This window comes from Diadema setosum, chromosome 16, assembly GCF_964275005.1.
Source record: "Diadema setosum chromosome 16, eeDiaSeto1, whole genome shotgun sequence".
Taxonomy (NCBI): domain Eukaryota; kingdom Metazoa; phylum Echinodermata; class Echinoidea; order Diadematoida; family Diadematidae; genus Diadema; species Diadema setosum.
This window is the reverse complement of record NC_092700.1, coordinates 6841169-6868243: the sequence shown is the minus strand read 5'-3', so window position 1 is coordinate 6868243 and position 27075 is coordinate 6841169. Positions and strand designations below refer to the sequence as shown.

The window sequence follows — 27075 nt, the reverse complement described above, 5'->3', positions numbered from 1 at the left end:
TTAGTCCGACTCTTCTGAACTTGAGCCCGATTCCTCCTCCTCCACCTCCTCTTCTTCCTCCTCCTCCTCCTCTTCCTCTTCTTCTTCTTCCTCTTCCTCCTCCTCCTCTTCCTCTTCCTCTTCTTCCTCCTCGGACTCGGACTCCTCCGAACTGCTGTCGGCGTTCTGCTGCTGATTCTCGCCATCCTCTTCCTCCTCCTCCTCCTCTTCCTCCTCATCATCATCGTCCTCATCCTCCTCCTCATTCTCATCATCGGTCTCCTCCTCCTCGGACTCTGACTCGGATTCTTCTTCCTCCTCCTCCTCCTCCGATTCTGACTCTGACTCCACCTCAACCTTCACCTTTGTTTTCGTCTTTTTCGCCTTTGTTGCATTCTGAGTGGGGGGAAATAAAAGACAATATTGAATAAAAGTACGAGTCAAGAAATCTATCATCACAAAAACTTTGTTGTCTGTCATATGAGCAATATCTCATTCATCATGTAAAAATGCATTTTTGATTTGTGACCGTGCATCACAAAACCAACAAAAAGTCGCACACTGCGATTTTATTGAATTGAATTGAATTGATGAGGTTTATCATTACTGAAAATGGCAGCCCAGAGGCTGAAATACATTCAGTTTACAAAATATAGGAAAAAAAACAACACAATGCTTCACAAACAATAAGGTATTTACAATAAACATATTCAAAAACTATACATAAAATCATACATATATCAATCAAAACCAACAAAAAACATAAACTGGACTAATAAATTTAATTACGTGAGGACTCAAAATGGGTGAATACAGTAAAAGCTCCCCCTAGATTGCGATCACAGGCGATCAGTGATTGCATACGCAATCAATTGATTGCGACATATCGCGTATGCGATCACTGATCGCCCGTGATCGCAATCTCGGGGGAACTTGATCGCTTGCTGAACTGTATACTAGACCACTAGACAAGATAAAGAAGTGAATGTGACACCTGGGAAGGCTTGGAGGGTCTTGTTGCCCCAGCGACGATATATGTTATTTGGCGTTTTTTTTTTTTGGTTTTTCCATACTGTACATCTATACTAGATCACTAGACAAGATAGAGGAAGTGAATGTGACACCTGGGAAGGCTTGGCGACTTGTCCGGCGCTTACCCTCGGTGTTTTCTTCAGAATCTTTTGCCTCATGGCTGGCTTCGTCTCCATCTGGACAAACCTCTCTCGGTCGTCTTCACTCAAGGTCTGCGAAAAGGGGGAGGACGGGACAGGGATGAGATAAGGGCACATATATGATGAGATAGTTTGCTCACTATGGAGTTAAAATCCTCATTATCTGATGCTGTCTCTTTTAAAGGGGGAATTTACCCAACATGTGATCTTGTCTCTAGGATGACAAGGCCTTTATCTATTAAAAAAAAAATCATGAATTTTCACCAAAAAAAAACCCACAAAAAACAAAACAAAACAAAACATAAATGTTCACACCAACTGCTGCAGAAACATCTGTTTAAAACTCAAATGACTATACTTTTTAACATTACAGATTGAGTTTCGAGGTTTTTGACCATACGTATTCTGGGGAGTGGAACAGTGAATTTCTGTGGAAAAACAATGTTTTTACCTTTCCTGCCATACACATGTGCAGCATAAGATTGGTTAAAAACAACACTTTTCAAAAAATTCACAGTATTTTTGAAAAAAAACAAACAGTAAAAAAATACTGCAAAAATGAAAGAGTTAGCATCTTTGAATTAGGTTTTAAAAGCAAGCAGGAGAATTTTGAGGGTGGAGGCAAGGGTGCTCCATAGAGGGCACACTCACCTTCTTATATTTCTCCAGGGCTTTCTTGTACTCTTTGACTGCCTTCTCCTTCTTAGCCTCGTATTTCTTCTTCTCCATGGCGCTGATTGTCTTCCAGCGTTTGGCCACTTCCTTAAACCGCTCCTTCTGGTCAATCTCCTTCAACTCCGGCGTCTTCAGCATCGCCGTGCTGAAGTATCGGTACGCACTCCTGGGGTGGAACAAACGCAGATTGGAAAAGAACAAATTAGCGGGCTAATCTTACCCTCTCTCTTTTATCTCCTTTTCCCTCTCTCTCTCTCCCTCACTCTTACTTCAAAAACAAATGTGTTTTTATGATGGCTGCATACCAAATGTCATTTCAAAAGCAATTAATAAAATTGTAAATAAAAATGTAAATATGAGCAGCAAATATTGAACAAAGAAGCCCAAATATAAAAAATGTGGATATTCATGTAAAGGTTGAAATAAAACTATAGATGAATAAATATATTAGGATAAACACACCCATCACTCTGAAATGTTAATCTGAATGTTGAACAAAACTTGTTGACAAACTTAATCAAATTGACTCTACCTCTGTACCTCTGGTGATATACATATTACAAACACAAATAATAATGATATTGTGCAGTGTGCAGAATTTTGAAAACACAGAAATGCTTGAAGTGCTTACTCGAATGGTTTCTTGGGGGCATCCAACCACAGCTTGCGTAGTCGGTCGTTCAGCTGTATACAGATAGAGGAAAAAATTTAAACAGAATTATCAAAAATAGAAAAGAGACACATGATATGGTATTTATGTAAATTATCAAAATAGAAACTACTGAAGACAGCAGCATAACAAAAAGCATGGTTTGTACTTTTCTTTTTATCATCATTGTTTGTTTTTTGTTGTTTTTTCAGCATCTTCAGTCTCCAGCAAACATTTTAAAGTTTGGACGCCGAAATGCAAGCCCTTACAATCGACAGTATATGGCATATCTTGACTAAACCTTTCAAATGAAATTATAGCCACTTTATCTTGGAAGAAAATATGTTAATCACAACTACACTGGGCTCACGAATAAACATGTACAGGTGTATGTGTTGTAACTGTCTGACAAGAGTGACAAACTGTACTAGGTTTTTGATTACATAAGGTTGCTGCTCCAAAAGCAAGTAGTGGGTTACAGGATACATGTCAGGGGTAATGAAAAATACACTTCCTTAGTCCCACACACACCTCCATCTGTTTGTTGAGCTGCGCTGACTGCTTGACGTAAGGTGCTCTGCTGCTCTTGTCCATGTTATCCCACTGAGCTCTCAGCTGACTGATGGCCTTCGACTTGGACATCTAATACATGAAGATGTGCAGGATAATCTTGACATCAACAACAATTTTATCCAAACTTCTTCCAGATACAAAACTTTTAAAAAATCGACCAATCCATTAAATATAAAGAGTTACAGACATGTCTGTTGGTCCCACATGTACAAGACTGCCAAAATTCAAGCATCATATTCTATGGGGTTTCAAAGAGCTGTCAGCGAGATACTCTGTGTGTTACATGCATCTTAACAGCCACAAAATTCCAAAATGAGGGAAGTTATCAGGTTCTGTTACCTTTTATATTTTCATTCATAAAATTTCTTTACTACTTAAAAAGTTTTTGATGTAATACATAGTTCACATGACCAATGAGTAACAGAAGTATGTCAGTGATACAATGATTGGTGGTAACCAAAAATAACCAGTACCAGTGGCTGAAGGACGTCCTCAAGAAAACCACTGCATATGGTGATGAATACTGGTACTCTCTATTCGCTTACCTGTGCATGCTGCATTAATTGATGGGACACACCTTTGTGATGATTGAACGATTTAGAAATTTGAATGAAATGAGCAATTAATCTGAATGTCAACAGACTCTTGTCCTTCAACCCCCCCCCCCAAAAAAAAACCAACAATCAAACAAACAAACATTGTTCTATGGTTCAGTTGTCAAAACAAACAAATATGAAAGTGGACATGCAGTGTACCCTGCATACTGTTGCTACTTTGGGCCCTAGTTTCTGTTCACTGCCCTGCAATCTATTTGGTTATTTTGAAGACGGTGAGCACAATAGCTACTTACTTGTTTGATGTACGAAGGAAGCTTATCGTTGATCCAGAGATCCCGCCCTGTTGTCTTGCCGTTGATATTCAGTTCATACTTTACAGCACTGTTGATAAGTCAGGGAAAGGCAAAAGAGCCCCCCAAAAAAGTGTCAATACAATCAAATCATCATGATTGGTTCATCTGTTTGTTTCATAGTATTATCTTCTTTCATACAGTTTTAAAATTATCTTCCTAGCAACCAGACATTCAGTTTCTACACAATTTTCCGTAAAATAACGAAACACGTCTTCAAATCAAAGTTTTATAGCAGTGACATTTTCTATTCAAAACTTTATGGTTGACATGATTTCGAATTACTACAGTCTGACGTATCAATATCCATGTTAATGATTGCTTGCAGTATTGACACTCACAACATACATAAAGATACTATGAATGCAAAACATTTCCCCAAACCTAACATCATACACACAAACAGGGACTATTTCAATTTCTGCTGCAACTGTAAAAACTGAAGCATTCGTGCATGTAGGCCTACTATACTCAAGGTGTGAAAGAGAGAGAGAGAAAACAAAAACCCTCATGTACAGTTGTATATTACGCAGCATACCGATTTTGATCTCTGCTCATGTTATCTGAATGTTATCCAGTATTTTACTACTGGCTTCATGGAAGTCATGACAGAGTTGTCAACTCAGGTATCGTGAGTCATTCTAATTGGTATCCACTCTTAAAACAAATCAAGAAGGAGAAGATTCACTTACCTTGCTGCTTTGCCAGACGGCTTCTTGTCATTCTGTAAGAAGAAAACGTTAAAATGCCATGATACACAGGAATACCCTCATATTGTAACAGTAATGGCCGTGTTCATAGAAATAAAATTATCCATTGGAACTTCCTCTCACTCAAGATGACAAATGATGTGGTAAAGAGACCACAAGGATCACCTTGAGGTCAGGGGGAAAGATTAATCCCATAATACATCTCTTTTTACCTTAAACCGACTGGAAGAAATCATTAGCATTCCAGGAAACAATGAAAAGAAAATTCCGATAACACATACATGCATGGTGTTTTTGTGGTTATGGTAAAACCGGCACTTTGTAACAGCAAAGGGGCAGATATGATTCTGAGGCTACATATCCTTGGTGAATAAAACTGGTTGAAAATGAATGGGCTTGGCAAACAAGGCCAAAATCTGTGAGTCCAGACTCAGTCAACAGTTTCTGATAGACATCTTTCATAACTACACTTTTACTTCCACCCCAAGAAGGCAGCTAGCTTAGAGTCACAATTATGTCAAAAGATTTTTGCATACACATGTGACATCAGAGCTAGTTGGCTGTCTATTTGACAAGTTTTGAGCTTTGATACATCAAATCTATCAAAATCTCTATCAAAATCATTCAAAATCTTTGTTGAACCCAAGAGGGCTACTCTCTTTACAAATGTGATTTAACCTGAAGCTCGCTCAAACTCGAAACACAAAATGTTGGAATCATTTCATATGAGATAGTATGAAAGAAATGGCTACAACTCAGAGCAATGTCCATTGCAGAAGCAGGATTCTTGTCACTACCATGACACTTGCCATTGCAGCAAGAGTTAATCAAATCACAGCAACTTTTTATGAAATAGATCCCTGGTTAACTTATGCACTCACTGCTAGAGAGAAAACTTTCTCACCTGTGACTTCTTCGCACCAGGAATTCGTCTGATGCTGTTCAGCTCGGCTACACACTTCTCTCTCTCCGCAGGCGGCAATTTCTGGAGGGGTGGGGGATGGAGGGAAGAGTTATCTCTTGAATATGGGTCTTTTCATTCATTTTTCATTCTCAACTACAAAAGCACTCGGAGAGGTGCAGAGCTCTGTCAAGCAGCTCACTTCCACCAATATACGTACATGCTGAAAATGGCCCCATTTCCCAATGATAAAGACTCCTTTCTGGATTCTCTACCTTAGCTTCTTGCTGTGCCTTGAGTGCATGCTCAGTGTGCATATGTGCACCTCATACAATGTACATAAGCAGCGTGAATCCCCTTATTTGTTGGCCCATTTCCCAGTGATAAAGAATCCTTAAAACACTCAAAAAAATTCCTCTATACAGACGGTGATCCAGGTCAATACTAAAATTCAATCATCATTCCTTGTGTTGTGAACAACTTTTCTTCACAATTTCATTCAAATGCATTCACAACTTTTTGAATTATTTTGCAAATGGAAAAAAAAAAAAAAAAGACGGATGGACAGACAACCAATGCTGACAAAAGCATAACCTCCTTGGTGGAGGCAATGGAAGGAAAAGAATACAACATGGGTAGGTCACACTATTGCACTCACAAATACAGAGAAATATCACCAATACATAGTAGTGCAACATAGCACAGTAAAACCAAGGGAACTTTACTCATTTTCTATTCTACTTTAATGTGCCTGTCTCAATTTTAATCACACTCAGAATGTCTGGGCATCAAAAGGTTCTTGTAGTTTTGTTTATATCCAACTTTATGAGACTGTCTTACATAAATTTGAATGGAGGAATAATTCTTGAAAAGTTTTGCTACTGATAAGTGAAATGTCTTACATCAATGTATTTCTCCAACTCCCGCTCATAATGCTCCTTCATCTGTAGAAAAAATACAATAAGAAAAGAACATTGTCACAACATGCCATCTCCAGGAATGCAGTTACACTGAGGTAATGTTTCATGATAAAGTAGTGAAGTAACAGTTTTAGACACAGCTGCATTTCACTTTACAAAACAGAGCATTAGTTTGCATTGAAAAGGGACCCTTGACAAATCTGAAATTAAACATAGGAATGTAAATCTGAATCAATCATTATGTCTGCAAACATCACTGCATCACAGTGGTGCATTTTCAAGTAAAGGCTATGACCTGTATGGAAATGTATCTGAAGGATCCTCTTGCATCCAAAAAGAGTCATGACATAATGATGTACTGTAGAATCTGTCACTTCTCATCACAAAATGATGCGACCTTTGACCTGAATTTGAATACAGTGTATTGCCAACTAAATGACCACCACACAAATATATTCAGCCCTGCTCAAATTTGGTCAGCAAAAGAGGATGCTGTATCTTTAAGAGGTAATAAAGCTTCCACTAAAGTCATCGGCAAAGAGAAGCAGAAAGTTCTCTGTATCTCTCTCACTCTTGTTCTCTTCAGAGACTCTCACTCTCCCACTTTGAGGCAATTTTCACAAAATCACCAATTTTTCTGCTCGAGTTTGAACTTCTCCAGCTCATGCATTCTTATGGTGAGTCCCCACTCCTGCATTCCCATAGCGAAGCTGCTATTTTCATCATCTTGTTTCAGTGTAATTTGTTTGGATTTTTCAGAGTGTTGGTTTTTGGATCACTAATAATTCAACAAATCTAAACGCAGAGCTGTCGATTTATGTACTACACAATGTGAAATTATGAAAATCGCCTGGACTTTCCCTTTAAGGAGATGCTTTGGGGTAATATAGTCTCTGTTTCTCTTACCCTAGCAGCCTTCATCTTGTACTCTGCCTTGCCCTTATCGCTCAGCTCACTCCAGCGAGTGCTACACTGCAACATCTTCTCCTTAGGAGACACATCTTCCATCTGTTTCAGCATCTCGGAGCAGAAGAGGCTGTACGCCGTCCTGGTGGTAGCAACGACAGAAGAACACAGATTTCAAGAGACCATACAGGGACTTGCACTTCCTGTTATATGATGACGTATTTGATACCCTGGGATACGCACTAAAACTTGCTATTTTCATATATCATTACACTTCTTTTTACATTGCTGTACCCTGGATTACCAAAAAATGGATGAAAGTAATTTTTACTGCTTTATCCATGAAGACTTTAATAAATGCAAATACATCAAAGTAATCCCGCAATTTCATATTTTTTGGTTCTTCCCTCTCTCTGATTACAGTACCAAGCAGTAAATGCCCTGCTACCATAGTGGCAACCTAGCTTCTGAATTACTGTCTAAAATATTAACATTTGTTGGAAAAAGTATTTAAAGCGTTACATCATTATTGTAATGATGTTAACCAGTTGAAGATGAGTCCCAAGTATACTTGGGCAGGTGTCTATTGCAAATGCATGTTGTAGCAAAATAAAACTGTCCTCAACGGGTTAAATGCATCATAACAGAGATGAATTGGCAGTGGGATCATTATTGCTGACTGCTAAAATTTGGACACCATTATAGCAGTGTGTAACTGTACATCTTAACCTGTTGAAGACCGGCTGATTTGCTACAGCAATGAGCATGCATTTCCTATAGACACCTGCCCGAATATACTAGGGACTGGTCCTCAACGGGTGAAGAACATGAGATGTTGCTACACAATGCCAAAAGATGACGTTGACGTTGAAGACACTGACACAAGGATTGTTTACTTGACACCCTGTGGCCAGTGTCAAGACAGATATCTGCAATCATTGTAAGTTGCAATAATTGAAGTTGCCATGGCAACACTGTTGGGGGACCACTGTACCCCTACGTTGGGGTGAGGGTTCTGTATACACTATATATTTAGCAAGTCTAAATTTTCACAAATCAGGATTTCCTGACGATTTCGCGAGTGGTTGAATTCCTGATCAGGGAGTACAATACTGACAGGATCCGAGTCAATATTTTTGCATATCTTCAGATTTGGAAATAGCACCCGACTCGCAAAACCCATGAAAATAAAAACCTCCCGAAATATTCGGCATATACAGTAGCTTGAAGGAGGATGAGGGGTCCATTTCTGGGGTACTCACATGGGTGGTTTGGAGGGCCTCCCCTCCTGGTGTTCCTTGATACCCAGCTCTTTCTTGGTCAGCAGCGGCTTCTGGTTAGTGGGCACCTTGAAGGCCGGATGGCTCTCAATAAACTGCTGCATGGCTTTCTGTGGACAGACAGAAAATTAAATGATGCTATGGTAACATGGTTTCATTCATGGTCTAAATTCAAGATTCAAATCCACACCGTGGTCTAGCTTATCTTGATACTGAGCTTGAAGTCATACCATCAGAACAGCAGACGTTTCGTCAAACTCTGACCTAAAATAACAAAGTTACGGAAGCTTGATGCTGTAATATGCTTTCTTCGAAGAGTAATTCTGCATATGATTTGGCACGCCGTACACCGGGGTACCGTTGTAACCCGGGGTACCGCGTTGTATAGCGCCATCTCATGCCCATCATGCGTATCTGAATTCAGATACGCCGATTCTGAATTCGGATACGACAAAGTCGTCGCAATGAACTAGCACCATACGTGTTTTTCGAAGTACACTTGCATACTGCATGCATTATTCATGCATAATCACAAATAAGAAAACATTTTTGTGCTTAATAATACTAAAAAATATTTTGACACATTTTTTGGTAAGCCAGGGTACAGCGCTGAAAAAAAAAATGATTAATTCAACAAAATGGCGAATTTTCATTTGGTACCCCAGGGTACCAAATATTGCATCATATAGAGATACTGTTCAATATCAAAAACCTAAAAAGAAGAGGTCAAGACATCATCAGTCATTGCTTTTCCACAGGTTTATCGCACAAAACTTTTACAAATATCACGCTTTTCATCAAGTAATGAGCAATTACATCTTCTTTCCCCTACAAGGGTCATCATTGCCATGTTAGTACAGGACTATAATAACTGGGTGCAAAGAAGAAACCTACTGTTTTCGATTTCATGGTCACAAAATGAGGGAAATTCAGTAAAAAATTGTGTACAAGTGAATGAGAGACTTGAGAGTTGGTCACAACATCACCTCTGCCAATACGAGTATGTGATTTAACTCATTGAATACATGTAGCACTGCAGCGTTCCGAGGGCCGAAAAGGTGTATTTGTGGTGCAAAATAGTACTTCTTCCTTTCCTGCAATTGTGTGTGTGTTGTAATACATTTTAGGAAAAATATTTTCCATGAAACCTGCCGTATTCTTGTTCAAAAGCACTACAAAATAATGGTAAGTATTGCAAAAAAAAAGAGTAGCAATTATCTCGGTGCGAGATACATCACTGTTCCCCCCCCCCCCCCCTCCGAGGGCGCTACTCACGTCGTATTTCGGTTTCTCCGCCAGGGAGTTCATGATCCACTTCATTCGCTTCCGCTCTGAGAGTTCGTTCCACTCCTGACGCAGCTTGGACTCCACTTCGCCTTTTGGAACCTGTGTCATCCCAAAATAAAAATTAAGAAAATCATGACATTAACGGGTAACTGAGAACTTGGATAAATGACTATTCCTTCCTGCATAAATGCCATAACCATGTGTATAACGGACCAGGATGTATCTTGTTGACATTGCATTCACATATTTTTGAGCATATCTTGAGCTTCTGCTGTGCAGGAGAATCCAATATATACATACAAAATTGTAGGTTCTGCACGCTATGAATTGATATTACTTCCATCATCATTATTATCATATCGCTTTCAATATCGTAACATTTTATTCAACCATAGAAAGTAGATTAACAATATGACCCCTATTATCATATAGTTGTGAAATCATTACAACCATCATAACAACAGCTAATGCTCTTTCCATTCCCTAGGATGTATAGTAGAAGTTTGCATTGGAAGTAAAAAAAAAGGGGACGATACTGCTTGCAAAGGAAAGCTGCAACCAATTATGCAGCCTGGCTAGAGTGTGGGGGACGTTGCCATGGAAATTATTTGCAAGACTTCCTCTAACAGTCACAACAGTGTTGATGACAAACTGCTAGTGTTTAGTAAGTAAAGCTTAGATGATGCATTATATTGGGGGGGGGGGGGATCATTTTGATAATCCAAGTCACAATAGTCCCACAGAGCCATATCTGCGCTGGTAATTCTAAGCATTTAAAGTTTTTCAAGAAGTGTGGGTATGGACCCTGTTGCATAAAAGATGCAATCAAACATACCAAGTCAGAAAATCAAACGTATGTCAGGTATCAGCCAATCAGAACTGAGTATTCATGGATTTATGCTTGAATTTTCTGACTTATGTTTGATCTCAACTTTTATGCAACAGGGCCCCGATTCCTATTTCAATTTCCAATTCAACTCTACATGATGCATTTTGGTATACAGGAACTCAAATGATGAACTGTCAAGCCCTCATTGATTGAAAAAGAAATGCCGTTCAATTATATGAACCATTTACCTCACTATTTTCTCTTGGCAACAAAAGGCTTGGATATGAGATATCATTTTATGCAAATGAGAGTGTCACGAACTGCAAAGCCACATTTGACTTACGTTGGGATTTTCTGTCTGAATCTGTGCCAGTCTCTTTTCAGACCACAGCCGGTAGGGCGTTGGTAATGAGGGGGGCTTAGAGGCACCCCGGCTTGCCTTCAGCTGGGCCTTGTAGTCTGGGTGGTCCTCACTGTGGAGGAGTCAGTTATAGACATTCAAAAGGTTTGTTTCTTACCAACAAGTTTTACATGTTTTCGCTTCTGTCAGATTATCGTGTATATGCAGTATATTTTTCAGTGTATTATATTTTTGCAAAGTTTACAAGTTCGAGAAATAAATGTGCAATTCACAACTCACGGAAACATTGCCTCAGCACACACCAATGAATTATTGTCTGCAAGGTAGTCAAATTACAATCTCTTTCTTTTGAAAAGAGAAATTTCTTTTGAAAAGAGAAATCAATACTATCTCTTCATGAATTTTATACATTCAATACATAACCTGTGGCATTGTAAAATGATATGAATCACAGATGAAGGTTACCACAAATTGTGCAGCAGAACAGCACACACAATGCCTGAAGCGATTAAAGCAAGCTAGAATGTTTGTTGTTATTTTGATATTGTGTGGGCTCTGCCACATTAACAAGGATGAATAGTTTGCTAAATATGTTTTGAATTAAAGTTTACAAGAGACCAATGACACGTAATACTGAATGGACCACTCTGAAGAAAAATGCACAAAGGGAAAATTGCAAATTACCAAGCTGGTAAATGGTGAGGAAAGAAAAGAAGAACATCTACAGTCAAGTCTCAAAACATTTTTTTTTTTCAAATCGATACTTACTAAAACTTTTCCATGGCCTGCTCATATGCCCTTGTCTCGATCTCATATCTCTGAAAATATTTATTCTGCAAATGGAAATGAGAAATAGAAGTCATTTTTTTCCCACTGAAATACTGCCACACCAACAAAGACTTGATGCAATGTCGCCACACAATGCAATAATTATTCTTTTCTGCAAGTCACACTAATGTGCAACAGTGCAAACAGTATCTAAGGCAATCAAAGGAAGCCAGCGGTTGTTTTGTTGTTGCTATTTCAAACATATTGCGTGAACTCTGCTACATTTGATATGAGGAACAGTTCAATGAATATCCTTGGAAACTAAAGTTTATAAAAAACCAAACACACGAAAAATGCAGTCATTTTTTTCTTTCTATCTTTTTCTTCCAGTGGTGACTGATGGAGAATGTTGGACAATCAATGAAAATATGGAGTAAATTTGATGTATGCATCTCCAATACCACAATACCACATACTAAAAACTTTTCTATACATTATTTCCATGTGCAACACTTCTGGTCGAGTGGACTCAAGTGGACTGTACGTGATGTTTAAAGAAGGCTAAATAACTTTCAGCTGCAGCCCACTTTTGTAATACTAGTGTATCACACAATTCCCCCCCCCCCCTGCATGGGATAGTTGCAACTTCTGATTCACATAAACTCAAATGACTTCAAATTTGTTGTAAAACTGGATAAACACAAACACACACACACATAAACTGTTCCCAGAGGGGAGCTGAACATTCTCAGTTACAGCAAAAGGCTTTCAGAAGCGAGGTGACAAAACAGACTGGTAACCTACCCTCTTAAGGGTAGGTGAAGAAAAAAGAGACTGGTAACCTACCCTCTTCTTCTCTGGCAGCTCCTTGAACTTGATGGAGAGCATCTGGGTGATTTGGACCTGAGACATGGCTGAGTGTTTCTCCTTCATCTTCTTGTTCTTCTCCTTGTAGAACATGAAGAACGGCGTCAGCGGCTTTTTCGGCATGTCTGGGTGAACCTGCACGAGGAACAGACCACAAACAGGCAGACAAGAAAAAAAAAAAACACATTTAAGATTCAGTTTGGACTTGTAACTTGAAACCCTCGAATGAACCAGATGGTAAAGTATATCCCATTTATTGATCACTGCATAAGTGCCTGCAAAATTAATTGTGCCATTTTCATCAAACTTCTTACATTTGTCAGCATCCATTTACAATAATGTCTTTCTCGAGCTCTATACCATAATTTACAAGACAAAGAAGGAAAAAATTCATTACTGTAGATTAGCAAATATTTTCATACACTTTGAGTTATCTAAAGTGAATGGTGAATTTTCTATGTACATATACCTATCAATTATTATTATTTTCTTTAATGTAAAGCTGCAGATTCACAATACTGCTTTCTGCAGAAGTGTGACTTTTAAGTATTGACACCTCAACTCTCAAACACGACCCACAGAATAATGTAGTTGCAAACTTGTGTAGGGAACGTGGCTGTACCAGCGAAGTACATTATAGATTACCCTTACCACTTGGGATATACCTTCACTGGGAATTTTGTTCTGGGTAATTGGATCAACAACACAGACCTCTCTCTTTGAGCATTCTATCTTTGTGATGCTCCATTTTAATCAAATTTCTTCCTAAAGTTTACATGAAGTTGCTCCCTAATTCTGCATCATATGTACGTCATCCTCGTAAATACAACACTCACAAACTAGTTCCGCTTTGATAAGCACTGCATGACAATAATAACATGTGACACGTTTTTATAATGCCATACCATCAATATCACATGTGTGTTGTATCTCCTGACTTACCAATTTCTTTTGGATGTAGTTTGGCGTCTGCACAAGTGCTGCTGCCTCGTTGGCCACGTCAGCAAGTGTCTTGTACTTGCGAATCTGGAAAGAAAGTCAGGACAATGTATCTTACGAGGTTGCAAACAAGCAACATTGGCACAATAACAGTAAAGATTTCATTTGATTGATTTTTTTTTGTTGGTCTGATCGTGTCCAATTCTGACAAGCAATTTAATTCTTCAACAGTTCTTCAAAACATTATCAAAATCAAATGGGGGGGGGGGTTACATCACAATTTACATTACACATTTCCTCTTCCAATATTTCTGTCTGTCTGTCTGTCTCTCACAAATAAATCTCAGGACGAATGGAATGAAAGAACATTCGGCAATGTCAAATGTACACACATATACAAGAACGCTTTTCTAGTCCTACTATGTGACTTTGTATCATAAAACCCATAAAATGTTTCATGAATCCATTACTTGGTGAGTCTGAAACTGTGCTTTTCAAGAACTTGATTGTGGTGATTTTTTGTCTCTTTTTTTTCATACTGCAATTCAAAGCTGAGAATCACATCTTTCCATATCTGACCTATTTAAACTGAAAAAAAAAATAATCATAATAAATAATAATAAATAAAAGAAATCACTGGCAAATAGTGCAATTAGTCTCCAGTTAAGACTGCTGATGCAGGTAACCTGACATAGTGCATGTGAGAATCCAATATGTCTATAGAGAGAAGTGTATGGTGTTGCTCCACAAGCAATGTCCAAATCTCAGATTTAGGAAAGTTCATTTGATATCTATTTCTTCTATATGTGTTTGGGAAGTGTATTTGTTTGTATACCAACTTCATTTCATTACACTGATACATACCTGAGTTAAGTGTCGAGTGTAAGACTCTGCAATGTTTTGCTTTTTGTTGTCAAATGTTCATCATCCTGCTATTTTACCGAAGATTTGTGCATTGTCTTGCAATATACCAGTATATCGCAACAACAGTTATTACTTCACAACATTCAGCATCTACAGCCTTGCAGGAAAGATTGAAAAAAACAAAGTCTATCTGATACAATACAGTAAACAGTTAACCAACGTTGAATCACTTTCTTTCTCTCATTAACCCTTCCCCACCCCATCCCCCTCTTCTACCAGGGTGTCAACAAAATCTCCAGACCCTTACCTCTGCCTGAATGGAGTTCCACTCATTTTTGCAGTCCTCGGCTGTGTACTGACCGAACATGACCATGTTCCAGTCCACTTTGAGCACCCTGGACTTATAGGACTGGTTGTCCTTCTTCGGCGCCTGTTTCTTGACATTGGCGATGAGTGTCAGCCGGTCCGGCAGGTAGAACTTTGGGCCTGCACAGCAGTTGGAAGGAGGGAATGGATTCAGAGCGTATATGGATGAGAAGTTTAGTCAGGGTGACACATACAGACCTCCCAACCTTTCTGAGAGTAAAATAGGGAAGATTTGGCTCAAAAGTAGGAAAGAAAGAGCAGTTCCCATAGGAGTGTGTAGTAAAATTATCCAGAAAAATAGGAAACTCCTGTTGAAACAAGAGCTAGGAATGGTCAAAATTCAGATTCTTTCCTCCAAATTCAGCATGGTTGGGAGGTCTGTATACCATACCTAGTGTTGAAGTCAGTTGAACAAATGTTATAGAATGGGTAGTGAGAATCCTGTGATCTCATTGGTCGAGAATTGTGTGCAGATTTTCTACTGGCCACACGCTGCCTCACAGTGGTAAACATGTTATCGCGTTCTGGTAGCAAGAGCATGCGCACTTGTAACAAAGGTTCACCCACTGAGCAAGCATTCGCGCACTCAGTAAGAGATGCCTATTGGCTGAGAAATCATGCATCTAGTAATTACTGGATGCATGGTTTTGAAGTTCTGGTACTGGATGCATGTTTTTGGGGCTTTCGTCTATGGCAAGCCAAAAGGAAATGCATCCAATAAATTTGCCATCGGGAAACATGGCCGAAAAACTGATTTTTGGCAATAAAATTGTCCCCATTCTCTAAACACAAATGATGCACATATCTTTTCGTACGTCAGTCAGAATAGCGTGCATGCAGTTACTATGGAATTTAGCCTATGTAGCATTCCATAGTTACCTTACACGACACAATTCCGACTGACACACTCAGACCTGCACGTCATTTGTACATTGTATACTGACACTTTTATGGGGGGGGGGGGAGGGGAAGGGGAGTTGGGCAGCATTTTCTGCTGGTGGGGTTCAGGGGTAAGAATACATTGTCCTTGTACCGGTACTTTGTACAATATAGCATGGCTTGGTAATTATACACATCCTGTAAAAAGCGAGAAAAAAAACAAACAAACAAACATGCTTATTGAATATCAACTCTTTAACAAATTTTTGGGCAAAACGTGTTAGAAATAAAATTTGATACCTACAGACACTCAAATAATTCATGTATCTAATACTCCGTTTTGTTTTCTACTCAGGAAGCCTAAACTGCATTAGGGAGACTCAGCAGCCCAGCATGTGGGGCTGCATTCTTTATAGCAAGCTTGTATTCTTTCTTCGTTTGTCTTGTCAGTTGACAATTTTTGTTCTCAAAAAACAGTAAAAAAGTTGTTGCACACTCACCTTCCTCCTTCACCTTCTTGGTTGCGACATCCGCGTTATCATCGCCGTCGGGGTTATCTTGCCCGTCCCCGAGCTTTCGCTTTTTTGCACCTGCCAGCGGGAGAGAAAAATACAATGAACTGACCTTTGACATCTACTTCATTCATTCCCATTCTTATCATCATTGTTGTATATCATCACTGTCAAGGGGTGGGGTGGGCAGAGGGCATGAAATAAAAGTAAGACAAAGTTCTTATTTAATGCCTAAGAGACACACACATCTACTTTTCACACATACTAGAAGAGATGTTTCAGTGAAAAAGAAATACACAAAAAGGAAAAGTTTTCTATGCATTCCACAAGTGGGACCTGATCCATAAAGACGTTTGCAATAATTATATAAAGCTCCTACACTGTACAGCAAATATGACCCCGCCATGAATGTGACGAGCACACATTTCTCCGTTCAGTAATTTACTCCACAATCATGAACATCAATTTAACCACTCACAAAATTTCAGGGAAGTCCCGATTTGTGATATATTACTATAGACCCACTTTAAATGGCATTGTAGATAACGCACTGGTCTACTTACAATGCAGACAGCCAGGGAGTTGTCCCGGGGGGAGCAATTCTGTCACAAGGAATTGGAGTTGGAGTTGGCAGGAAATACATTGTATAACCAAAAGACTCCATATCATACTTTTGTACTTTTTAAGGGTAAAAGTTGCTCAGCAAACTGTGCCAAAAGACATCTATGAAACATCTCTTGAATGAAAAGTGCAGATACCAGAGTGCAATTTTTCTAACTTTGCATTGAGTTTGTGATGAGAATGTTAACCACAGGAAAAAAAAAAAAAAAGTGGTACATACGTCGCAGGACTTTCACAGAATGTTAGCATTTCTCCCTGTGACCATAGAAATCATACACGCCGCAGTCAGCTGCCCTGAGCAGCCATACAATGTACATCAGACTCTACAGTGCCAAATGGATGCACACACATTATGTTGGCAATAACTTCCAATGATTTTTAGTTTACCATACTGTTTTCAATTGAATTGCTACAAGAGTGGAAAGCTCAAACCTTGACATTTTCAATCTCGATAACAAGAGGCATCTTGTCTATACTGTCAAACCACGCAGTAAGCCAAAGGCATAACAGTGTAGACAAATTGTCAAAAGCAGTGGCTTAGCTTGCAATGTGGTTTTTAGTCAATCCAAAAGTAGGAATGCTTCACATTTTACAAACTTCTTGTCAGAATCTTCTTAAATCTGCCCCATCCCCCCCCCAAAAAAAAAATAAGATTGGAAAAAGAAGAAGAAACCAAAACAAACATGTAAGTATACATTGTATGTCAAGAGCCATACACTGTATCTCAAACTGTAGCACAGACACCACTTTTACTTGAAGGTAAAAATAAACCACTTACATGTGTAATCGCATTAAGAAGCACAAAACTTGGCAGACGCTACACAATCACTTCAATACACAAATAACTTCTTGTAGCCTTACTTCAAGGCATGGAACTATAAATGTCCGATATCTATCCATCTCTTTCTTTACTTCTTTCTCTTTTATTTCCTTCTTGCACTGAAATGTGAAAGTTGTCATTACAAATCAGAAATTTTAAGAAACTACATGTACGGTAAAACAAGAAACATTCGCAAATCGGAGCCAACTGCCATTTTCGCGGCATAAAACTTTCATGAATTGGCGACTGGCATTCCATCTGTTTGATGGAGGCAAACATTTTCTTGAGCATTTATGCAAATCTTGGCACCTTGTGAAATTTGCAAAAGTTTCATGAATGCAAACATTTCTGGTTTTATGTAGTATGTGACCGTGCACCACAAAACTAACAAAAAGTCGCACCCCTTGATTTCACGTGAGGACTCAAAAGAGGCAAAATGGGTCAACCAAGTCAATATTTAGTTTTTCATATTTTCTAAAAAAGCTACCCTTCTTCAGCATTATTCTCAAGTTTGGGATCATAAAATGAATGGGAAAGTGCATTTTCAGCATTTTTTTCTAAAACCCTTTTTTGTAGAGTAGTGAGATCAAGTATGTCTTAGAGGCCCCTTTTCATTTCATGATAACCCTTTTCACACTCTTCACTTTAAAGTCTAGTAACTTTTGAGGGGATAATGCTACTGCTTTGAATGTTGGTAGTAATCATGAACCGGATGTGTTAACCTTGTATATATATTCAATTTCAGCCTAATCTGATAATCTCTTCATTGTTGATGCTCCTGTGGTTTACACCCTGTTTTTTGTCCCATTCACCACACAGCTAGCACAGTTTGGTGAAGATAAAATAAGCACTTGAATAGACAGTACTTCAGAGCCTTTCTTCTCAGTTTACACTTTTCCAGAGTGTGTGCTTTCTTCCTATACCTAAATAGGTTAGGAGAGTCCATTTCAATTGAGCTATACATCATTTAAAGCTTATAGTCTGCTCTTTCAGAATCTGTTGTTTGTTTTGTGATGCAGGGTCACATATAGTACAGTGGATTCCCATTATAGTCCAGTCCTTGGGGCTGGTAGATTTCTTTCGTTTCATCAAAAATTTGTCATAAAAGAACGAATAAACAATAAAAAGCAGTATAAACATTAAAAAGCAGATCATGTTAGGGCCAATTTTTACTTCGCAGTAAAGGTATTTTGCTGTAACTGTGTCTGTTATAATTAGAGTGCACTGTATATAATGTAACTTTAATGAAAATAACTGTGTGGTATGTAGGGGTCTAACCAGGGAGGTGGAAGACAACTTCCACCTCCCTGGTCTAACATAACGAACTACAGCGTGTACTAATGATACATAAAATGTAGTGTAGAAATAACTGACTTTGCAAATTCAACTTTGAGGCAGATAAGACTACAACTGTTGAACTTTTAATACAATTTGTAGCTACAAATGTATAAAGACATTCAGGGGCCGAATGAATTTCATTGTAAGGATTTGTGTTTTGCATCAACATTGTGTATGGAGACAGACTTTGCTGAGTCTTGACTCACTTTTCAATGGAGGTTCTGCATTACCATGGCAACCAAGGTCACATCATCACAATGTTCAATACTAGCAGCATGATATGAGAGAATTTCTTGGGTGGCAGGATGTAAAATAGGTACAATATACTTTTCATATTGAACTATTAAAGGTTGATTCAAGTCTGCCAACATTCACACAAACAAAATTCATGAGGTTAAAAAAAACAAAACAACAACTATGAGATACTTACAGTGTGTTACAGGCATCTCACTCGTTAAAGCCAAAATACTGTAAAACCAGAAATGTTTGTGTATTTTAGTTAAGTCAGAACCCAGATTCGCCAATTAAAACGTGCGCCAAAGTTCTTGTCCACACTACATGCATTGAAAGCCAGTGGCATTTCACAAAAAATTTCATGCCACGAAAAAGGCTGTTGGCTCTAATTTGCAAAATTCTTCATGCCATATTAAAGATCTTGCTTTACAGTAGTCTCCAAATCAGTTAGGCTTATGAATCTGTCATGAGAAGAGTACATTTTGGGTAGATAAATTTGATTTGACAGGGAGTATCCTTCAGAATCAACCATCCTTTGTACATGTAGCTCTGGACTATCCAAATGCCCAACAAAACATTTTCAAAAACAATACAGCGCACATAAGACTGTCCTTCGAACTCAGCCTACCTTTAAAAAATGAGTGAAACACAGAGAACTTTGAAGTAGATCTCAAGACACAACTATAAGCGTAAGTGTCAATCCGCTCAGACGTCTTGGAGCAAGGTCAGGTTAAATGGAAACGACTCGCCACATCAATCAAGATGGAAGTGAAAACATACCCTCACGCACAATGCCATTCCACGCTTGGTTGGCACAGTTTCACAACAGTGTAGTTTTAAAGGGACAGTGTCTTCTTTAAAGGGATGGTTTTTCCCCTACAACATATCACACATGGATTCCGTGAAACACTCCTTGACAGCAGAAGGAAGATTGTATCATCAGTCAGAAAAGCTAGGAACATTTAAAATTTTGGTACCGCGGTAAATCCCATGTGCTGCCCTCTTGAGCTGGGAACTCTTCAAGTTGTGATGCCACAATAGGAGAATTTTGCTTGTTTGTTTGTTTGCATTTTCAATCAACAAAATGGCTGGATAACCCATATTCAGCTACGTACTAGCTGTTCTTCCATGGGGTCTACTCGTAAAATAGTGTACGCTGGCACTTGGGGCAGACCACTTTACCAGAGTTTTGCACTTCACCCTGCTCTTTGCAATGAATGAATGATAGGGGATCTTTTATTTGCGTGGGTTGGGACTCTCTCACACACGGAGTGTTTTGACAGATCACAAGACGCAGTGTTTTGCTTCTACTAGAAGGGGACAGCATGATAACATTATAAACCACTGCTAAAGCAAGATTCACTGGTACATTGTACTCAAACCCTGTACCTGAACCTGAGCAATTTGATTGCAAGGCACATGTATGGTATCGTCAGAGCCAACTTGCCGTCATAATAAAGACATTAGGATTATAAAAAGACATTCATGCAAGTCTTAAAGGACAAGTTCACCTTTATAGACATGTGAGTTGAGTGAATGCAGTAATAATAGTTGAACACATCAGTGACAGTTTGAGGAAAATCTGACAATCAAGAAAATCTGATAATCCATTCAAAAGTTATGAATCTTTGAAGTTTCTGCTCAGTCATGGCTGGATAAGAAGACTACTATAGCTTGTGATGTCACAGGTGTACAACGATATAAAGAAAGTATAAAGAAAATTCAACATATTTTCACTTTTCTCGCATAACAAATTATCCTTAACATAAGAGACAAGTCAAAAAAATGTGCACTTCAATATTCAAAAAGTAAAGTTGTGTGAAATTCTCTTTTTAGATTCCTTATATTGTTCTGCACACGTGACATCATACACTGTAAATTCTCACTACAGTATAGCAGTGATTGCGAAGATACAGCCTGTACTTTTCATAACTTTTGAATGGATTGTCAGATTTTCCTCAAACTTTCACTGATGTGTTCTACAATAATGTTGCATTCACTCATTCCAAAACCATGCATATGAAGGTGCACTTGTCCTTCAAGGACATTGAATTGAGCACTTGACCTAGCTCATTCATATGACATGGAGACTGAATGTAACCGTGCCAAGCAGTGCCCCATGGGCACTAAAATCATCAATGCTATAGCCACACGTTAACCTGTTTAGGATGGACTGATTTTGCTTTAACACGCATTCCCCCCATAGACACCTGCCCGAGTATTCTCGGGACTCATCTTCAACGAGTTAAGTATAAGTTTGAAGGACATACATAAAATTTAGAAAGGAATAATTGTGTGTGTGGTGCTTACTTGACTATTTATCAAAATATACCAAGGTATTTTCTATATTCAAAATTTATGCAATGTACCGGTAGTTCATCATCAAACGTTCAATCTGACCAAGTGAAGACTATGGGCAAACAAAATAATTTTTCACATTTAGGTAGGTTAGAATACTGTCCACTACATAAGTGCACCTTGTAATTCAACACCTTTATGAAGTACTTAAACTGGTCTCCTATTGATAGGATTTGACAAACTAAGCAGTAATCAATGAAAGCAACCATAGTACCGGTATGTGTGAATCTTGGTTTTTTTTTTTTTTTTTTTTTTTTTTTTTCTTCTTATGACGGCTCAAGACACTTTTGCATTCCAACTTCCCCGATACGATGACAATTACAAGAGACACATGCCCGATGTTCATCATTCTATGAAAATGATTTCAACTCAGCTCACTTGAGCATTCAGCTCAGGTGAGTCAACAGAGAAGAAAAGCATCACAGGCCACGAGACATTCAAGGTATGCATGGCAGGTGGCCGATTGAAGTCTTTTGCTCTTGTATGCACATTGGGAGACAGAACGGTCTACAATGCATTATTACAGGAGATGCACCCAGTGTTAGAAGTCTTGAGACAAACATTCAGACTTGACAAGTTAGTTTAGCTGTTAGGTGTAAGACATGTGGCTTTATCACCATATTCTACAATTGTGGTTTCATTTCCACTATATAGCAGTCATGACCAACATCTCCAGAAAAGGAAAGCGTAAGGGAAGTTTGAAACTTATCAAACTAACAGGAGAGGCAGCTTCAGGTAAGTGTGACTTTACAACCTCACCTAAGTCGAGATCACAGTCAGTCAAGTACCTGGCACTCTGCTCTGAAGTCAAAGAAAATTCTGCCAAGACAGACAGTTAATTCTATTGTGTAAAGTCGAGAAGTCACTTGATTTTCTCAAGCCCCTTTGGATTTGAAAAATAGGCAAGGTTAACTTTGGCATGTACTGCGATGACAAAAAAATTCTGACCAATGCTTGTTCACACCTACATGTAACTCTCCGTAATGTGCTATCTGAACAGTTAATACATAACACCCATCAGCTCTAATGATGTTTCATCCTTGAAATATGGTAGGGGGAAGGGCCATGTCCAGCAGAACTTGGCCAGGAGTACTCTCGGTATTTCAAGAAGTGAATGACATAGATTGCAGATGTCCAAACCATGCTGTTGCCGCTTGGTACGCAAGATACTACCATGCTTCCTTTCCATGTTTGAATTGTAACACTGAACTCTCGAGTACTGAAATTTCTATTTCTCTATAAAAAATGGGTTTATGGCCTCCAAGTGTTGCTAGTTCATATTCTGACACAATGTCACAAACTTCCCTCATCAGATATTGTGAACTACAGACAGAACCGTCCCGTTCCTTCAGTCTTCATAAGAATGTGTACCAACTACAAGTCCAAACAAATATGTGCACTCATTTCTTGAAACCATTTTGCTTTTGAAGTCTAGGGCAACCTAACATTCTGTTATTCTAAAGGGCTGGAAGGGTGGGGGCAGTGGAGTCTTTACAAGCAAAGGCTAAAATCTTGAAATACATAAACATCATTATATTCTTCTTTCATCCTTCCATTCAATCAAGGGACACTTGTTGTTGTGTCTGGACATTTACGTAATTCTGTGGTGAAACCACAGAGTATCGACGAGTCATGAATTCCATCAAGCCAGGACAGTTTGCAGGTGTATGAAACACAGTTCACAAACAAACAAACAAACAAAAAACCCACCCAGACAAATCATTATTTATAAGGACAGACAATCATTATCTGCAAGGACAGGGTAGACGGGTCTATAGAAATCTTATTCTTGTGCCTTTTCACATGTTATCAGACCTTTGAAAACTTTGGTATCATAATAAGATAATTCATATAACTGCCATTGGGTTTTCATTACTATACGGCCCTACTTGTTACATATAATTTCATATCTTTTGATTTTGAGCACAAGGAATATTAAGGGTTGCAGACATGTCGAGTCCAGACGAGGGTCATGTCTTCAAGCCAAGTAAAGACGACGATGCTGGCAGCAATGGTATGGTGTTATCTTTTTTAACCCTTTGCCGTCGAGGACAAGTCCCAAGTAGACTCAGGCGGGGGTCTATGGAAAATGCGTGTTGCAGCAAAATCAGCCCATCCTCAACGGGTTAAGGGTCCAGGTTCAAAACTGAAAAGTTGATTTCTCAGGCTTCAATCCTCCCAAATGGCCAAGATTAGCTAAAGTAGATCAATGAAACTGAACAGGAATAAGACCAGACTAATCCCTAGGCTAGAGGACCCAACCAGACACAAAGTAAACATAAGAATTAAGAATAATAAGATTAAGAAAACAAAAAACAAACTAATTTCAGATCAGTAACAAACACCTAATGGTTCCAACGATAGTACAAGTTCAAAGGACACAATACAATGGGGTACCGGTAGTGCATGATCATCCATAAATTATTTATTCATTTCCATTAAAATGCCCTAATTCATCATCACAATCATGTTGAAATCAGTAAAGCTTCTTTGGATCAGAGATGAACAAAGTACCTCCATTAGGGAGCAGAAGATAATCTTCTTGAACACTGAAACTTTTAGTTTGAAGGTCGGCTTTGGAAAGGAGTAGACTAGGGCAAGCGCTGGCAACAAGCCCTCGTCTACGCTGTCCCGGCTGCGAGTGCGCTTCTACGTGGGTTCATGACCATGAGGGGGGCATAGCACTTAGCAGTAGCGGGCAGGCAGAGCCAAGAGGACCAGCGAATGACCGCTGATGTGACGTACCACTGGCTTTGGTTGGTGTGAGCTATGTACTTCATAGAGTCAGCAAGAACACGAAATATCTCCCAATAATCCTAAGACTGCAACGCGATACATCTTTAATGATGGCTATAGACGTTGCCAAAATACAAACGTCGGTAATTCGTCACCAAAGCTACCCACCGAAGCTGTATAATGCGTCAGCAGTGATGTTACGTACACAAGGATATTGCTATTCACGTCACAGCACGCTCACTACGAGCAGGCCCCGCCCGCCCGGGGGCTGCGTGACTCCTTGGCATTGTAATGAAACGGGCAGCGCAACGGCTGACAAACAACCGAAAAAAACCCAGCTCGCTCCGTTGCGGCGACCATGCCGCAGCACTGCGGGCGTGCGAGCTCAGCCCGCTCTAGAGGGAAGCCCGGGAATTTGATCAAGTCACGGGTTTCACGACCCGACAGCATGGGGCGACGCCCGCGCCGCTACATAGTCCGCGTGCGTTACGAACTTGCATGAGGGAGGCATATGCTTATTAACAAATGCAATATGTAACATCGACAACCGGCGTCTCAATTCCCACAAACCTCCCTATAATGACATGTGCCATTTCTACGATGTATTTGAAAAACATTCGAGGTTAAAATCAACATATTTTCAATGACGATGATAGTCAATTAAATGAGAATATGACCTACTTCCATACCGGAACCTCAGCGAACAACAGCCAATGAGCGGGTTCCTATGATAACATTACCCGAGACTTGCCCGGCCATTTTGGTTACAGAATCGGCGCAGAAAATCACAAATTAATCACCAATCCTTTCATTACGCGCATCGAGATATCAACCAGAATGAACTCACAAGTATCGCACACGACACAAGTATATTGGTTTGGAGAAAATCGCGGTACAAAATGGCAAATTTTGAAGATTTGTTGCACACTTACCGTCTACGTCTGTCATGATTGTCTCTGTTTCTTCTTGATTCGCCCCAACGCTCTCGGGTCCCGACCCGCTTGCGCAGCTTCCTCCGCGCCCGCCCTGCTCCAGCGGCAGAGGAGATGGCGCCACCATTATCACATATATAGAGCGCAAAAAGTAGTGCCAAATGAAATTACATATAAGTCCTGCTGTGGGCGATATTTAAGTTCACTAGGATACTTAAAATGTTACTTCCTTTTCATAATAATCATTTTTTGCTAATTTTCATGAGTAAGTCCAATCGGGAATTTTCCCACCACTCACGTGGAGTTTACCCGAATTTAGCCGGGGATTTTAACCTCGTTCACTAAGATTGGATATGTTTTTAGGGCAGCATGTATCCATTGTATGAAGACTGGAGCTTGTCGCTTGCAATCGTAGTGACCAAGGATGATAATTTTGTTTACGAATTCAAGAGGTAAACATCAATCGACCAATCAGATGGCGATATTTTGCATAAATTAACATAAATCATATTGACGCCGATGACGTACATGGATGCACACACGATCCGGCTGCTGTAGCGGCACCCGCGCACTCACTTTCGGAGGGACAAGCCGAACCACCGCCTGAGCTCTGCCGACAACAAGGGACTGGGGAAAGGTCAACGTCTCCGCACAAGCAGGAATAGCAGCCGTGTTTTTTTCTGATTGGGTCGTCTGCTGCGTGCCTCATGCTTCATGTTCACGGGGTTTGGGGCTGCGCTGAATGGCGGGGGTCGCTCTCCGCGAGTGCGTCTGACATTGGGGTCGGGTTGGGGAGGAGTTCGCGATCCGAGAGCTAGAGGGAGGAGGGTTTGCGGACCCAAAACCAGAGCTAGCTAGCTGATGAGGAGACCGGTGCCGATCGATGGCGGGCCCGTGGGCCGAGAAGTTCCAGCCGGCTGGACGAGCAGGGTTTTGCATGACGAAGTACTTAAGTCGACACTACGAACCTCAGGGCTCAAATTCATTTTGAGAAGTATTTAGGGCCTCGAGGGTTTTACCTCCGTTGCCGCAAGGGCAAAGAACTATTTAGTTTGAGTGGATATCCGGTTTTGATGTAAAACTGTAACATAGTGCCAGCCGGCATAACAACTTGTTTACAACAACTCCTTGAATTCTAATTGCCAGTAATGAACAAGCTTTGTGGTTCTACTTCCGTACTATATGCATTTATGATCACGTCACGTCGGCGATATTAGTAGGGCTGGAGTAGGCTGCATGTATGAACACGCGCTCGATCAGCCGGCGCCTACCGCGACCGACGAATGTTACCCCCTTCTTTACACCCCTCACAAACCTCCTCAGTCCTTGCTTGCTATGCTACTATGTAACTGCTACTACTGGTGGGGCGATCGTCCGGCCTCGCTCTATGCCAAAGCAAGGTAGCCACACTCTCCCATGTGTAGCGTTGAGAGTTTGGCAGGAATGGAAATTTCTTTTGTATTGACCGAGATCTATTGCCGCGCTCCAATTCATGAATTATCATCAACGTCGTCAGGGAGTGACGTAGGCAGAATACTAGTACAATGTAAGTGATTTACCATTTTCGATAAGTTACCATATCATGACTAAGTTGAAGACGCGTCGACAGAATAACTCTCGAGACTCTCCTCATGCTACATGGGAAATTAGACGGGAGCTGACCAGTGATCGATTTGTGTACATTCCCGTATC

The 27075-nt window shown here is 39.8% G+C and overlaps 1 protein-coding gene across 1 annotated transcript; it reads right to left on the bottom strand.

The window, feature by feature from the left end:
* Positions 1-26115, bottom strand: LOC140240242 (nucleolar transcription factor 1-B-like). The gene is made up of 19 exons (XM_072320032.1): positions 25912-26115; positions 16333-16422; positions 14895-15073; positions 13727-13810; positions 12764-12919; positions 11918-11982; positions 11132-11261; positions 9948-10058; positions 8655-8782; positions 7393-7534; positions 6469-6510; positions 5570-5650; positions 4648-4679; positions 3899-3986; positions 3007-3117; positions 2458-2510; positions 1803-1992; positions 1104-1223; positions 1-375 (listed from the first exon to the last, which is right to left on the bottom strand). Exons 1-19 carry the CDS (start codon positions 26090-26092, stop codon positions 1-3), a joined length of 2358 nt encoding a protein of 785 aa, XP_072176133.1. The 5' UTR covers positions 26093-26115.
* Positions 26116-27075: the final 960 nt, after the last annotated feature.

Coding starts and splice junctions, on each gene's coding strand:
- LOC140240242 (XM_072320032.1), bottom strand. CDS start 26,092: ATGAGGCACGCAGCAGACGACCCAATCAGAAAAAAACACGGCTGCTAT. Junction 10,059..11,131: donor TTCAGACAGAAAATCCCAAC/GTAAGTCAAATG, acceptor GGGATGACACAG/GTTCCAAAAGGCGAAGTGGA. Junction 5,651..6,468: donor AGTTGGAGAAATACATTGAT/GTAAGACATTTC, acceptor CCACCCCTCCAG/AAATTGCCGCCTGCGGAGAG.